This window comes from Nannospalax galili, unplaced genomic scaffold (assembly GCF_000622305.1).
Source record: "Nannospalax galili isolate Female #2095 unplaced genomic scaffold, S.galili_v1.0 scaffold469, whole genome shotgun sequence".
NCBI classification, from domain to species: Eukaryota; Metazoa; Chordata; class Mammalia; order Rodentia; family Spalacidae; genus Nannospalax; species Nannospalax galili.
Window position 1 is genome coordinate 1,347,369 of NW_008359443.1, and position 15,287 is coordinate 1,362,655.

The 15,287-nt window shown below is 50.1% G+C and overlaps 1 protein-coding gene across 4 annotated transcripts in view; it reads left to right on the top strand.

Moving 5' to 3' along the window:
• The window catches only part of Amotl1 (angiomotin like 1), a 111,372-nt gene that overhangs the window by 91,519 nt on the left and 4,566 nt on the right, over positions 1 to 15,287 (top strand). For 3 of the 4 annotated variants that reach the window (XM_008823125.3, XM_029558687.1, XM_029558686.1), the window contains 4 exons: positions 3,178 to 3,303; positions 4,209 to 4,435; positions 7,834 to 8,106; positions 9,438 to 13,767. In XM_008823125.3, the coding sequence (XP_008821347.1) occupies positions 3,178 to 3,303; positions 4,209 to 4,435; positions 7,834 to 8,106; positions 9,438 to 9,544 (733 nt within the window). In that variant the 3' untranslated portion in view covers positions 9,545 to 13,767. Of the gene's footprint in view, positions 1 to 3,177; positions 3,304 to 4,208; positions 4,436 to 7,833; positions 8,107 to 9,437; positions 13,768 to 15,287 lie in introns of those variants that run through there. The other variant, XR_003847815.1, reaches the window with a different exon arrangement.

The following is a 15,287-nucleotide window of genomic DNA, read 5'->3' on the forward strand; positions in this document are numbered from 1 at the left end:
TGCTGCGCCACACAGTCCTTACTCATCCTGATGCCACTGGCCACAGTTCTTCAAGACAGAGCTTATATTTTATATGTGGGGAAGGTTTTGAAGCTCTACAAACTTCAAAGCAATGTTCCTTTAGGATTTGAGGTACTTGCCATCTGGTTTTTGTTGTTGTTGTTGTTTTGAGACAGAGTCTCGCTGTAGCCCCAGCAGGCCGACCCCAAATGCTGAGACTTTAGGCATGTGCTATTACACTTAGTTTAGAAATCTGTCTTTCTTTGTTTTTCTGATTCAAGTTCTTACTTAGGTGATATGTAAAGACTTGATCTTCCTATTTGTATAGATAGAAATCTGGTGATTTTGTAGAATACCATAATATTTAATTCTTTCATGTGAATTAAGTTTACTATTGGGCATGGTAGCACACTCCCTTAATCCCAGCACTGGGGAGGCAGAGGCAGAATGCCAGCCTGATCTACATACTGAGTTTCAGGTTAGCTGGGGTTATAGAGAAAACCGTGTCTCAAAAACAAAACAAAATTTACTAATAAAAAAGCGTGACTATTCTATATTAAGCAACATAAAATCAAAAATCTAAGAATTTCAAAGATTCACAAATTGAACTAAAAATACAATTACACACTGAATTTTTCAGAGGCATTTCTTTAATATTTGCTCAATTGTCATCTTCTAAGTTACTATCAGGTAAATGAAACTGGGCTGTGCTAAAGAAAGAAAAAATTAGCTTGGGTGGTGGTGCCACTCAGGAGACTGAGGCAGTTCTGCCTCCCCCGCCCTCGCTCTCTCTCTCTCTCTCTCTTTCTCTGATATTGGCTGTTCCAGAAAAGGGATTTAAGCTTTTCATTGTGAGTATAGTATTAGAATAAGACATTGAACACTGAGAGTGTTTGGCTAGAGCATTTCTATGGGCTTAATAGTCCCATAGTCACAGACATCGCTGCACTTTCATCTCGAGATCTACAGACTGCTCAGCCATTTTATTTTCCTTCTCTCATCAACTTTTGGCAAAAGCAGTGTGGGAATAGTTCTCTTGAACCCTTGAGCCCATGCTTCTTTGGACCCTGGTCAGGTAAACTGCCTTCACACCTACCCTGTTGCCACTCCCTGCCTCCGCCCTCTCCCACTGAGCTTCTGTGGCTTGTTACTGTGAACTGACTTACATCCTAGGCAGGGCCCATCTGGTAAGGCGGAGCAGAGTACAAATGAGTAGCAAGACTTCACCCTGAAGCCTCGCTCCTGAGAGGCCCAATCTGTGTGTCAGGTAGTTACAGGACCCCATTTTCCTGTAAAGTGCTGACATAGCCACTACATGGGTGACATAGAGAGGCAGAACATCAGCTGTGATTGGAAGAGTAAGCTAGGGCAGGGACAAAGAGTAACAGCATAAGATCACCAGCAAAGAGATTTTAGCAGACAGCCTGAAACTGGCTGTTCTGGCCTCCATCTGGCTCGGACACTGAGAACACAGCAGACTGCCTGAGAGCACCTGGATCCAGCCTCCATGTGGTGTAGATGGAATCCCACTGAAACTGGCCAATAGCCCATGGAAAACAGACAATACAGAGACCTGAAAGTTCAGTGCCTTTCCACAATGGGAGGAAGATCATCCCACACCTACCACCCCCTCCAGGGCTCAGGGACTTTTGCAGAAGAGGTTGGCTGAAAGAATGTAAGAGCCGGAGGAAGGGGTGGAGTGTTACCTGGAAGTGTCCTCCAACCACTATGCCAGCAAGCTAGTCACACTGCCTTCCCACGCTCATCAAGGAGTTGACGGGGGAGTCAGTTATCCCTCCCACCCAATCAGTCGACCTTAGCTGCATGTGGGGGAGGGGCTAAGGACACAGAAGCCGAGAACCAGGAGGCCCCTCTCTCACCACTCTCTGCAGTGTTGGGAGGTCACAGGGTCTGTATTTGAATGTAGACTTTACAGCACACCCATATATGGGGAATGCCCACTCTTCTGTAAATAAACTCCCACCCTACGTTCTGCTAAAAAAATAAAATAAAATATAAAAAGATCATCGGCAAACACATGGTGATAGTTTCCATATGTTAGTGGATTAAACCTGCAGGCACCATCCACAGTCAAAACGCTCTACATAACTTAGTACAGCACTGTTAGAATAAATAGGGGATTTTTTTTTAGAATTTCACATATGAGTATAATGCATTTTGATTTTATCCATCCTTCAGCCCCCCCCCCATCAACTCTTCCTGGTCTCATCTGCAAATCCTCTTCTCAAATTCATATCCTACTCTTCTGTCATATGTAATTAAACACACACACATACACACACACACACACACACACACACACACACCATCCTGTGTATGTGTCATATATCTTTATGTCCTGCCAAGTCCAATTCATGTTGTCCATAATCACATGAGTGTAGGGCTGACCACTGGGTCGTGGGCAACCTGCCAGGGGACGCATCCCTAACGGAACGTGACTCTCTCCTGCAGTAGCCATAGACTGCCCATAGTTCCTCACTAGGGACAGGATCTTGTGGGCTCTTCCCCTACCCACGTTGGAATGTTGACTGGTGTGGTCTTGTGTAAGTCTCGTGCAAGTAGCCATGGCAGCTGAGTGTTTATGGGTGTGGCACCCTTGCCGTGTCCGGAAGATGGCATTGCTGCAGTCTTCCAGGTCCTCTGGCTCTTACGATCTTTCTGTCCCTCTTCCTCCATGTACCCTGAACCCTGGTGTAGGGGTTGTGTAACAGAAGTCCCGGCTGAGGATGAGCACCCCACAGTCACTTATTTCTGCACTTTGACCGGTTGTGGGTCTCTGTAAAAACCTCCATTCTGCAGGGAGAAGCATATTTGGTGGGGGGTAAGTGCTGCACTGATCAAGAAAGCCCACAAGTGCAGCCCTTACATACAGCTTGATTCACGTTTGGAAAGAGAATTGGGCCAAGATTTAGGAGAGAGCTGGCAGCTTCTAGGGACATGTCCAGAATGGTACCCTTCGGTCACTTCTCCCCAAGCTTTTACACCATTCCTGATCCTGGCGTCTTGCTGAGATTGAGCTGGGGAAGTGGGGGTGGAGGGCTGTTAGGTTCCAGTGGAAGGTGTTCTAAAGCAAACCCCTCCCCTCCATTCTGAGTCTGTTTGTATTGAAAACCAAGAAGGAAGGCTTGAGACTCAGGGTCTATCTTCTGTTCCCAGGGATACCACCATCATCAACCACTCGAGGAATGGCAGCTACGGAGAGAGCTCGCTGGAGGCCCACATCTGGCAGGAGGAGGAGGAGGTGGTGCAGGCCAACAGGAGGTGTCAGGACATGGAGCACACGTAAGGGACTGCCTTATGCAGCTGCTCGCCGCCAGACCAGGGTGGAGACACAAGCTGTGGCTGCACACTGGTCCCAGCCCCTCTACTCGGGCACACTTTCCCCCTGTTCCGAGGGATCGAGGGACCCCTCTGCCCTGGAGGGAAGGGAGTAAGTGGTTTTATACCTAAGCAAGTGGCTCCACACAGTAGCACGACAGGGGGTAAGACTGAGGCTGCCCAATGAGTGGAGACTTGAGATGCCCATGTTAGTTCTGGGCACTTGTCTCTACAACCTCCAGGCCATCTTGAGTTGGACAAAGAAGGTCCAGAGCTTTGGAGCCAGAGTTAACTATTCCTGCCAGGGCTGAAGAGCTTAGACAGCCACTGTGAGACCCTCTGACAGCCACACAGTTTCCAGCAGGAGTTTTGATGAGAGGCCTGTGGGCTGTGCCTGATTAAATCATCAGTTGACTTGGCAAGTTCCCATCAGTTATGAAAGGAACTTGAACTTACTGCTTCTCATCCTTGGTCATCATGGGAGGGAGTCATCCTCTACAGGACCTGTCCATTTCTTTTTTTTTCTCTATGGAAAATTGAGAGATTGACTAGTTAGAAGCTTACCTTGTTTAGGACCACAGCTTCCCTGCTTCCCTAGTGTTACCCTATTTGAGACTCAAGCAGATTAGCTCAGGGAGTCCCTGGTAGATGGCCATTCCTGAGGCAGCAGAGGGTGCACCCTTCTGACCTCTAGTGGAAGACACACCTTGCACAACTTGTAGACTGTAAATATCTGGACGTTTCTGCACACTGACCCCGCATCTCTGAATCACTATTAAAGTCCCTCGAATGGCCTTAGAGAAGTGTTTCAGATTTTTCTAACCAAAATGGCATTTTAACCACACTTTTGTTTTTGTTTTGTTTTATAGTATTAAAAACCTCCATGCCAAAATCATAGAGAAGGATGCCATGATAAAGGTCCTTCAGCAGAGGTCCCGTAAGGACGCTGGGAAAACAGACTCTTCCAGCCTACGGCCTGCCCGCTCTGTCCCGTCCATCGCTGCAGCCACTGGGACACATTCGCGCCAGACCTCGCTTACCAGCAGTCAACTGGCAGAGGAGAAGAAGGAAGAGAAGATCTGGAAGGGAAGCATAGGTAAGACCAGGCCTTGGAAAGCTCTGACAGGTGACCTTCCTGCCACTCCTGGGAAAGCCACCTCATTGAGGTTTACGCATCTTTAAAACAGCAAGGAAGGCTGTCATAGTGGGTTGTGGAAATTGAGATTTGTGGACGCAAATTCCAAAGGCTATGCCAGTGGAGCGGCCCTTGGACTTGGTTGAGTCTTCTTAGTATTGTTGGCAGGAACAGCAGAGTGTCCCACGGAATGAGGCCAGAGGCATGAGCCTGTGAACGTGGCTCCGTGCTGGACCACATGTGTGACTGCTCTGCTGTGTGTCTGTCTCAAGGACAGCGTCTGCCCCACTTTGCCCATGGGATGTGAAGAGGGCTCAGGGAAATGGTGGGAAAGCATGTGGGGAGAAGAATAGGGGTCATCCTGTGTTGCAGAATGTTAAGAATTCCCCAGGTGGGGAATTCCCCAGGTGGGGTCTTAGCAGGCAGGAGTGGTATCCTAGAGTAAAGGCAGGCTTGTTGACAGGCTGGCCAGGGAACTTGGAGAGGAAGCCTCCATGTCCTCTGTCCCCTTCCCCTGCCTGCTGGCGACTCCAGGGGTCTGGCCCTTCTTTGATGCCTGTCTTAGCAGGCAGAAGTGGTATCCTAGAGTAAAGGCAGGCTTGTTGACACGCTGGCCAGGGAACTTGGAGAGGAAGCCTCCATGTCCTCTGTCCTCTTCCCCTGCCTGCTGGCGACTCCAGGGGTCTGGCCCTTCTTTGATGCCTGCCCCTGGCTTAGCATGTGTTTTTGTTTCTCTGCTGAGCCCAGAGCCAGTTTTCCCCAGCACAGGACCCCAGAGGAGTTTTGACCCACAGGGGATAAGAGCTTCCATATGAACCCAGAGTTGAGGGATTCAAAGGTTTCAGCCAGAATGTCTGTTTGAAGTCCTTCCACTGGTGGCCCCTACTTCCCCTGCTCATCAGAGAGGATTCATGAGGACAACACCTGGGATCATCAGAGACCATCCCCAGGACACTGAGCACCAGCCCAGTGAGAGACAGATCTGGTTAAGGAGTCTGAAGTTGTTCAGTGCTAATGGAAACTTCCCTGGGAAATGTCTATATGTGACATGCAGCCAGACATGTGTCCCTGGTGCCTGGGCCTATATCTCAACAGTTGGCAGGTCAACACCAGGCCCGGGAGCCGAGGACATGAGCCTAAAGGGAGAGCTGTTGTGTGGTCTGCACCAGTCTACCTCCATGGTACTGTAATTGATGCCCACCTGCCAGTCACAGAAACAGGAGAGACTCCGAGGGCTCGGGAGGAGGCTGCTTTCATGGCACAGGACCTCATGTTTTCACCATCTGGTGCCTGATGGATCTTGAGAGACAGCAGACACGGTAGTGTCTACTGATTGTTCAGCAGCTCCAAGAAGTCTATTCATCCCAGTGTGTACCCACCCACCACCAAGATCACCATGTCAGGCTCCGGAGTCTCCCCAGACAGAGATGAAGTGGGAAGGACTTGAGTTGTGTTCCAAGTCAGGGACAGCCAGGTCAGAGCCTCACCTCTGTGACTTCTCCTCTGTGAGGTGCTAGTTTTTCTGAGTTTCCATTTCCTTCTCTGTTAGATGAAAGATAAGACTTCCTCACAGTAATATTGTGTGAATCACTTAGACAAAGACCTGCTTTATGTATGTAGGGGTTTATGTGCAGGAGTGTGCATATGTGCATTGCATGCATGGGGGTGCCAGAGGTCTACCTCAGACATATTTCCGCAGGAGCCATCCACCTTGTTTTATGACACAGGGTCTCTCATTGGGACCTGGGACTCAACAAATAGATGAGGCTTGCTGGTGAGTGAGCTCTAGGGAGCCACCTGTGTCTGACTCATTACAAGTGCAGACTGCCATACCTGGCCTTTTAGGTGGGTGCTGGGGATCAAACTCAGGTCATTGTGCTTGTGCAGCAAGCAGTTTACCAACTGAGCCACTTCTCCAGCCCCCTAGGCAAAGACCTTTGCTACTCAAAGTGTGCTCTAGGACCTTGGTCCCTGGGAGCTTGATAGAAAGGCAAAATCTGAGGTTGGGGATGTAGTTCTTTGGGTAGAGTCCTCGCCTGGCAAGCATGGAGCTCAGGGTTTGATCCCCAGCACCACATAAAACTGGGCATTATGGTACACACCTATAATCTCAGGACTCCAGAGACAGAGGCAGGAGGATCAGAAGTTCAATATCATCTGGGCTACATGGCAATTTCAGACCAGCCTGGGCTACAAAAGAAAAAAGAAAGGCAGAATGTCAGGCCCCAGCTGCCGAACTGAATCTGCACATATAACCACGTCATCGGTAGACACGCTGCAGTTCGAGAAGCATGCAGACACTGCAGTGCCCTGAGTTGTGAGTGGTCCCCGGACATGACCTGGCAGCGATGTCTTATGGATTGCTGGCGAGTTGACAAGTCAGTGTGTGGCTGTGTTTACACTTTTCCTGTAGGCGAGCGTTCTAGAGAGCTGGCATTTTCTGAATGTGCATTGCATTTGAAAGTAAAAAGTGTTCCTGTCCTGTCCAGCTCCCTGGGGGGGCTTTGAGGGCGATGGACGCCTCTGTCCATGGTGCCCCCTTTTCTGTGGTCACCATGCCCTCTTCCCCTGGCTGTTCTCAGGGACAGGATGGAGAGGGCTAAGTGGCTCTTCCCAGAAGTCGAACTGGCTTCCTGCATCTTGGGAGCCAGGGCTCCCCATACAGAGATCTCTTTTTGAAGTAACATGCCAGGCTCGGTGGCTGCTCCAGCCAGGGAGCATATCTGCTTTTGAACCAGGGCCAGGAGGTACTGTCCAGCCTGTGACCAAAGTCTGGTGGAACTGAGGAGTATGCCAAAGAGCAGGAGGCCAGTGGAGCATGGTGGGACCAGGAAAGCCTTCTAGATTTTCTTAGATGTACACTTCAGGCCAGCTCCTGGTCATGTTAGTACATTTAAATGCTGTAATTTATGAGAAGTTATACATACTATGTTTTTTCTGTGTGTGTGTGTGTGTGTGTGTGTGTGTGTGTGTATGTATGTGTGTATGTGTGATGCAGGCACGTGCATGGACAACCTGCAGCTCTCCCCTTCCACCATGGATTACAGGGACTGAACACTGAACTCAAGCAATCAGGCTTGAGCTGAACAACTATGGTTTTCCATGGTTTGTTTTCAATTTGTCTGTTTTCAGTTGTTTGGATGTAAAATATAAATACCAACTCTATAAAGAATTTAATTATCAGGGGCTGGGGACCTAGCTCAGGAGTACTTCCCATCTTACCAAGCATACAAGTGCTGTTAAGTGCTTAATGAGTAAGTCCTCCACGGTCAGGAAGGACATGAACTTGTGTGGCTTTTCATCCAAAAGGAAAGGAGAATACCAAAGGTTGTCACTGAAGGGCTGTGTTTCGCCCTCAGGTTTGCTGCTGGGGAAGGAGCACCAGGAGCTGGCGTCTGTGCCCCTGCTGGCCCCGCCTGCCTCTGCACTGGCCCCTCCGGCTCCCACCACATCAGCTAGCAGCGCCCACGCCAAGACAGACAGCAAGGACAGCAGCACGCAGACCGACAAGAGCACCGAGCTTTTCTGGCCTAGCATGGCCTCCCTCCCCAGCCGTGGCAGGCTGAGCACCACCCCATCCAACAGCCCCATCCTGAAACACCCAGCTGCCAAAGGGACCGTGGAGAAACTGGGTATGTGGCCAGCTGAGCTCAGAGATCCCCTGGGACCATGTGGTTTGAAGGAAGGAGTCTTGGGGGAGTGGAAGGGGATTGTGTTTGTTTGTTTGTTTATTTGGTTGGTTGGTTGCTAGGTTGGTTGGTTGATTGGTTGATTGGTTGTTTTGAGAGAGGGTCTCCCTGTAGCCCCAGTTGGCCTGGAACACGCTATGTAGACCAGGCTGGCCTGATCTCACAGAGATCCACCTACCTTTGCCTCCCAAGTGCTGGAATCAAAGGTGTGTATTACGGTGCCCAGCGGGAGCCTTTCACTGAGCTGGAGAGAGCAGGGAGCCCAGTCAACACCTGTTTCTGTTTCAGCCTTCAGTGTCCTCAGGCTGCACATGCGCCTTGTGGTTATGGGACTAAAATGTATGCACATTAATTTGTTGCTGTGTAAGTGGAGTCCTCAGCTTGAGTCACCCTGGTGACATGTGTTTTAACCTTCCCTGTCCCAGGAAGGGTGTGAATCCAGTGCTTTCCTTGTCGCCCTGGCCAAAAACCTGACAGGAAGTAACTTAAGGGAGGAAGGATTTATTGTGGCCCCTGCTTGAGGACACAGTCCATCATGGTGGGCGTGGCATGGTGGTGACATATGTATGAGGCTGCTTGCTCCCTTCCGGGCAGCCAGGAAGCAGAGAAAGGGGGTTCTGTGTTGGGTGGCTTTCTCCATTTTATTCAGTCACACCCAAGGGTGTGAGGTGTACCTCACTAATATCCTAGACATTTCTTAATCCGCTCAAATTGACAGTATTCGGTGGAAACAGACCCTCTGCACTGCATTTTTGCCCTCCGTCTAGTACCTTGGGAGCCAGTGTTGGGCACTGGGTTCCGAGGGCCCCATGATGGTGGACTTTGCCTTCAGCACATTTGCATGTCAGGGCTTTCAGAGGAAGGAGGAGAGGTAGACAGCTCAGCGGGTTAACTGCAGCACAGCACTTGGCTGGTACTCTGGAATTGCTCAACAGAAGACAGCTTGGGAGTGCATGAGGTTCTCAGGGACAGAAGTGTTTCCTCCCAGTCAGTTCCTTGTCTCCATCCTTGTCCTGGAGGTAGAATTCTTGGGGTGCACCTTTCAACGGAAGGCAGGAGACATGTGACCGGTACCTGGCTTTAGGCAGCACCGGATGAGTCATAGGGAAGAGAGCCCCACTGAGGGTCAGATTATCATGGCCTTCCCCCTATGTACACGTGGTGTGTGAGACTCAGCGAGCCATGACGTTGGGAACGGTTGCATTATAGAAAGTGCTGGGACAGCCCAGGCACCTCCTGAGGGACGGGTTGTTGATGTTTGTCCTGTTTGGCAGAGAACTCTCCTGCCCATGGGAAGTCACCAGACCACAGAGGCCGCGTCAGCAGCTTGCTGCACAAGCCCGAGTTCCCGGATGGAGAGATGATGGAAGTGCTCATCTAAACTCCTGTGGAGTTTCACACCAGCATGCTCACAGACAGGAAAAGAGGCAGAGAGGGGGAAGAAAGATCCAGAAGGAAGCACGTGTGAAACCCGGACTGGTGTGAACAGACAACTCCAGATTCAAAAGAACACGTCTGTAAATGTTACCTAAGCAGCAGGCGTCTGTGATGCAGAGAAGAGAATGTGATGGAGTTTTAGCGTGGAGAGTGGGGGAAAGATGCACCTGCAGGCTGGATGCAGCGTTAAGAAGAAACAGGAGCGGAATTTTCCACTGTAGGCATTGTTCGTTAGGGGAAGAATCTGTGCTCCTCCATTCTTGGGTTATAAACAGATAAACCCAAACTGGGCCTTCCTTGGAACAACCCCATTCTCTGCCTCTTAGCATGTTTGTTTTAAGAAGAACCTGCTAGGAATCTGTAGAGCCCATCTTGATATAACACAATATTGCCGTGCCATCCTGGAGTGTCCTGAGAGAGAGAGAGAGAGAGAGAGAGAGAGAGAGAGAGAGAGTCCTTTGGAGACACTTCCAGGGTGATGGGGAATTCCAAGCAGGCAGTTTTGCTACCTACTTAGCTGTTTGGCTTGTGTTTTGGGGAGTGTGCGGCTTCTTTGCTTGTCTGGATTCAGTTGTATTTCTCACACAGGATGGGCCACGATGACATTGGTCCTCATTCACCTGACTTCTCTGAGCTTATTTCTGTCTCTGCTCTACCTGGTTTTGTCCCTTCACTTTATTTTATTTTTCCAGTTTAGTGAGACGTGGAGAGTTCCTTATGAAACTCTCATCCTTGCTGTGGTGCCCAATAGAACAGAGCCTCGTGCTGGCTCTCCTCCACCTGTGCCAGCCTCGTGCTGCCTCTCCTGGCTGCTTCTTCCACCATTGCTGGCCTGGGCTGCAACTGTTAATCTCATTGTGAGCTGGGGAAGCCTGGCTGAGGCGTAGGAGTCTAAGTCCATGGCATCTTGTATCCTGATCCTGCCTCTGCCTTGATTTTCTCTCCTGTCTGGTCTCTTGTGTGGAGCTTGATGTTTACCCCTATTTCCTGTTGGAGGAAGACTTCAAGGTACAGCTTCAGGAACCCGATGATGGTCACACAGCTACCCAGGCCACACCTAGCACCTCACCAGGCAGCCCTGGACCACTTTCCTGTATCTGGGACTCTAGAGCCTGTTTCCTGTGCCCCGTGTCCCAAGCTGTGCTCTTGATTGCTCTTGGTGAGCACATAGCCTTCCCTGATCCTTTTTACCCCTGCTGTGAACTTCCTTTGTCACCCCTCTGGTCAGTAGATACACGGTGTGGTCAGTGTTTCACCAGGGAGGCGACTGACCCAAGTGAGGCAGTGATGCCAAGGGAATGAGCCAGTGTGTGCGAAGGGGCGGGGCTCTGCCCTGATGAAGGCTCAGGTACAATGCTGTGGACCTTGGCTTCCAGGAGAGCATGGGAGGAAGGGGCTCAGGAAGGAGGAGAGGCTGATGGGGTAGATGGCCCTGCAGGGCTCTAAACTGTCCTCCAGCTCAGCAGGATTTGCTTTCCTGGGTCTCTTCCCACATGGCTACTTTTCCCTTAAAGGAAAAAAGAAATCTGTAGGTCTGTGAGCTGGTAAGTTACCTCTGAAAGGCAGCACTGAAGATGGTGCTGTTCAAGGAGCTTAGCTTTGGTCATATGATCCAGGACTGGCCTCTGGAATATAAACTGAATAAGTTACGGCCTCCCCAGGTTGAGATGGTGAGGGACAGTGAGAAGTGTAGGCTGGAGAGGAGAGGAGGAGGAAGGGGAAACCAGTGGCTTCAGCGGCTCCTGAGCCATCTGACAGGACAGAGGTGGGATTGACCCTCCCCGGCTCCCTTCCACAGTGGGCACAGGTCTGGAGCTACCCGCCCACTCCCTTCCTCTTCCCTTCCCACACTGAGCATCGTAGTATCGTACAGAATGGGAAACTGAGAGCTCTGATAGCCTGAGTACTAAGCTTGCCCTGTGCCCTGTGGGATGAGAAGACGTGTAGGAGATCTGCCAGTTAGAGAGGGGCCGAGGGTGGGGGTTCAAGGACAGATGCAGGTGGGGTTGAGGACCACTTTTCGCAAGGTATTAAGTTCAGTCCTGGCAACTGACTCTCTCAAGGGCATATTGTCCCCAGTTAATGCTGGAGACAAACCAGAAAGGAAGGTGTGGAGAGATTTAAATAAGCAAGCTGTGCCCGAGCCATCCCAAACTCCCCTGTCACTCAGCGCAGCCAAGAGCCATCCAAAGCCTGCTCTCTGTACTTCAGAACAGACCAGATGTGGCAGTTTTCAGGGAACTTAGTGCTCCTTATACGGGAGATCTGCCAGGCCAGGTCAGTCTTCCACCTTAGATCGCTAGACGCCTTGTGGGCACGAAGGACAGAGGAGCTGCAGGGCTCTGCAACCACCAGGCTCTAGGTAAGTCACAGGATCTGCTCTCATGTGAATTTGAGAAGATGCTAGATAGGTGTTTTGTTTGATTTTTTTCAGTGCTGGCTATATGCAGAGACTGGGCTAAGGCCTTTTTAACTAGTCCTCAAAGCCCCAGAGGAGCAAAGCCACATTTACTCTCCCGATTGCACTAAACCAGACCTCCTATAAACGCCCATCGACACCAGGCACGGGTGAAGTCTGTGTTCTGTTATATACACAACTACAAATGAGCTCTAAAGTCCTTCCTCATTGTGCAGAGGCCTGGTCTGCAGCTCTTCTCCCAGGGGTGTCTGATGGTAGAGGCTGAAGGTCCTGGCTCAGGTGAAGATTAAAGACTGTGCCTTTTAGTGACAGTTGACCAGCATTGTTCTCGAGTGGACAGTGTGGTGATGTCTGCATGGAACATGAAGAGTGGTTGAGGTCAGGTCTCTGCCACTGAAGTGTCGCTAAGGAGATGGTTCTGTATATAAGAACTAGCACTATCTGGATGTTTATGGAGCTAAGCTGCCAGGAAAAAAACAGTGTTTTCCAAAAACTTCAGGGCCTGTGCAGAACACAGCATTGTTCTCTCTGCTTTCCAAAGACTGGTGACCATGGAGCTCAGTTGTTCCCACCATGCCCTGATCATCCCCAGCTTGTATTTGGGGGAGGGCATGGAGTGGGGGAGCCCTATTTCAGTCCTACAAGGGTTTCTCTTTGGAACTCAGGCATGAGCTCCCTCATCAGGGCTAGGAGTGGATTTCAGGACAGAGAATCTAGTGGTGCTGGCACTCAGAGAAGAGGTTCGTGTGCCCCTCCGAGAGGCAAGCCATGCCTTCTACTAGTTCTCTCCTGGGTTGACCTCAGCACTATACCCACATGATGTAGAGGCTGAGGCATCTTCATTCAAGTGCTGATGAGCTGAGAACTCCTCCCTGAGTCCCAGAGACACGTGTGAACAGTCAGGAGAGGCTGGAGTCCTGAGTCCCGGAGACACGTGTGAACAGTCAGGAGAGGCTGGAGTCCAGGGAGGCAGTCAAGAAGAGGTAAAAGGGTTTCAAGGCAGACAGTTCACATGCAGACTGCAGAGAGCTGTGCTAAGCAACAGGTGTTCTCCAAACAAGTCTTCCCATCTGCACTGGAACACACGGAATGTGTTTGTGTTCTGTGAATGATCTCATGCTCCTGTTAAGCAAAGGAGTCTTGTGGCCATTGGAAATGCGATCTCACCTATGTTCTTAAATGGTGAAGCAAGAGACTAAGCAACCAGCAGCCACTCTCCCCAAGGCTGAGACGGCCACGGTGTATGTGTGTGTGTGTGTGTATGTGCGTGTGTATGTGTGTGTATGTGTGGGGGGGCTCCCTTCTTTTTTTTTCCTAATCGTGTTTTAACCTTTGTGTGGTGTGAGGATTGTTATACATATGCCTCTGATGGCCTGTGATGTGGTTCCACGGGAGGTAGGCAGGCTGAGAAGATAGGGAAGCCCTCAGCCTAGTGAGCAGTATTTTTCTTTTAAGTCTTATACCCCTTTCTCATTTAGTAATTTAATGGTATATTATGATGTGTATGTATAAGCACATCCATAGAAGGCAAGCTTTCTTTTCTTAGTATCCAGAAAATCCAATTTTCCACCCGTTGAGGTCTCTTTAGGAGGGTCACAGAGCTTCCCAGCCATAGAAATAGTTGTGAACTTTCCTGGAAAAGCGGCCTCCAAGGTCTGCATGTTTCTTTGAGTCCCCTTGTGGTGAGAAATCCTTGTCTTCTGAGAATGGGTTTAAGTCCTAGAAATAATCTCAAATTGTTCATAGCACAGATGAATGAATACAGAGAACTCCAAGGTGAAGCAGAAATCCTGTGGTGGGAGAGATGGCTCCGTCGATAAAGGCACTGCTGCCAAGGCTGATGACCTGAGTTTGAGTCCCAGGATCCATGTGGTGGAAAGAGAGACCTGATTCCTGAAAGCTGTCCTCTGACCTCCACATGCATGCACGGCACATACATATACACTCATGAACACAAAATAAATATTTTTTAAAAAATTTTAAGAGAATATCTAAGACATGTTGGAAAAGAGACTTTGGACTCAAAGCCTCTGACCTCTGAACCTGGTGATTCAAGGAAGGACTGTACTGATTAGTTCTTGTATCAGCTCCTGGAGTTTTGCCGCCTAGTGTTGTGTTTACATGTGACTTTGCCTAGGACTCTGTTCTCACACACATACCTGTGAGTATTTATTACAAAGCGAAATGGGAACAGGTTTGTCCACAGTGGTTTTATTTGAATGGAGGTGTTTTTTGCTTTCGAGGAGGGATGGTGCAGCCCCTTCCTCAATGAGGCACTGACAGAATCAGTGGCAAATTCTGTGAAGTAGGGCCGACGCAGGCTCCAGCTTCAGCCTGACTTGGAGCCCCTGCCCCTCCTGTCCTGTGCGTGTCACTGTGTTGGAGGTGTGTGCCACACTTCCTGGTAGATTCTGGTATCCAGGCATAACCTTTGGCATCTTTGTGTCACTGGACTTTTATCAAGGGGTAGAATACAGATCTGTATAGCTGGATGGGTCCGTGTGCAGAAAGAGGGAGTCCAGGAACACTGTGGGTCTCTTGCCCCATGAATATGGATACCGTCGGTCAGCCAAAGATTTTCCTATCCTTTGCTGCTTAAACTTGTGCCTTAATATTGTATATAATAAATGGATAAAACAGCAGAGTGGCTCCTTCCCTTTCCCCTGTCCTTTCCTCTCCAGGTAAACAAAGCATTAATAAAGGCCTGTGTGGAGGAGCTCCTCGTGGTTCTGGCCCCAGAGCTCATGGCTGCCCAGTGGCCATCGGCCCACACTGGCACTGGCTGTGGATTCGAATGAGTCATGAACCGCTGCTGGAGTTGGCAGCCCGCGCTCACTGGCCCTGGGATGGATGAAGGGGGAAGAAGTGCGGGAGACTGGGCTGGGGAAGCCACGCCATCTCTGACCACACGTGAGCATCCTCCGGGGGTTCATGGATTCACTGGTCTGTGACTGTTGGAAACAGCTCTGCCTTGGGATGTGCACCAGGGACCAGCCACAGTCAGACGTGCCCAGTGCCCCAGGATAGACAGGAAGATGATAGCTGCTTGGTTAATGTCTTGAGTCACAAGAGAATCCGTGGGGAATGTTGACAGCAAGGTGTCACATGATAAACTAGAATTCAGACCAGGCTCCTCGGTGACCAAAATTGAGCAGAGTAACTGTTAAGGGAGCCCACACACCGCAGACACAGGCACCCCGGTGGGGTAGGGACAGTGACTAGGTATCCAGGGTGATGGGTGCCGTGAGCGCTGCTTACCCACGTCTCC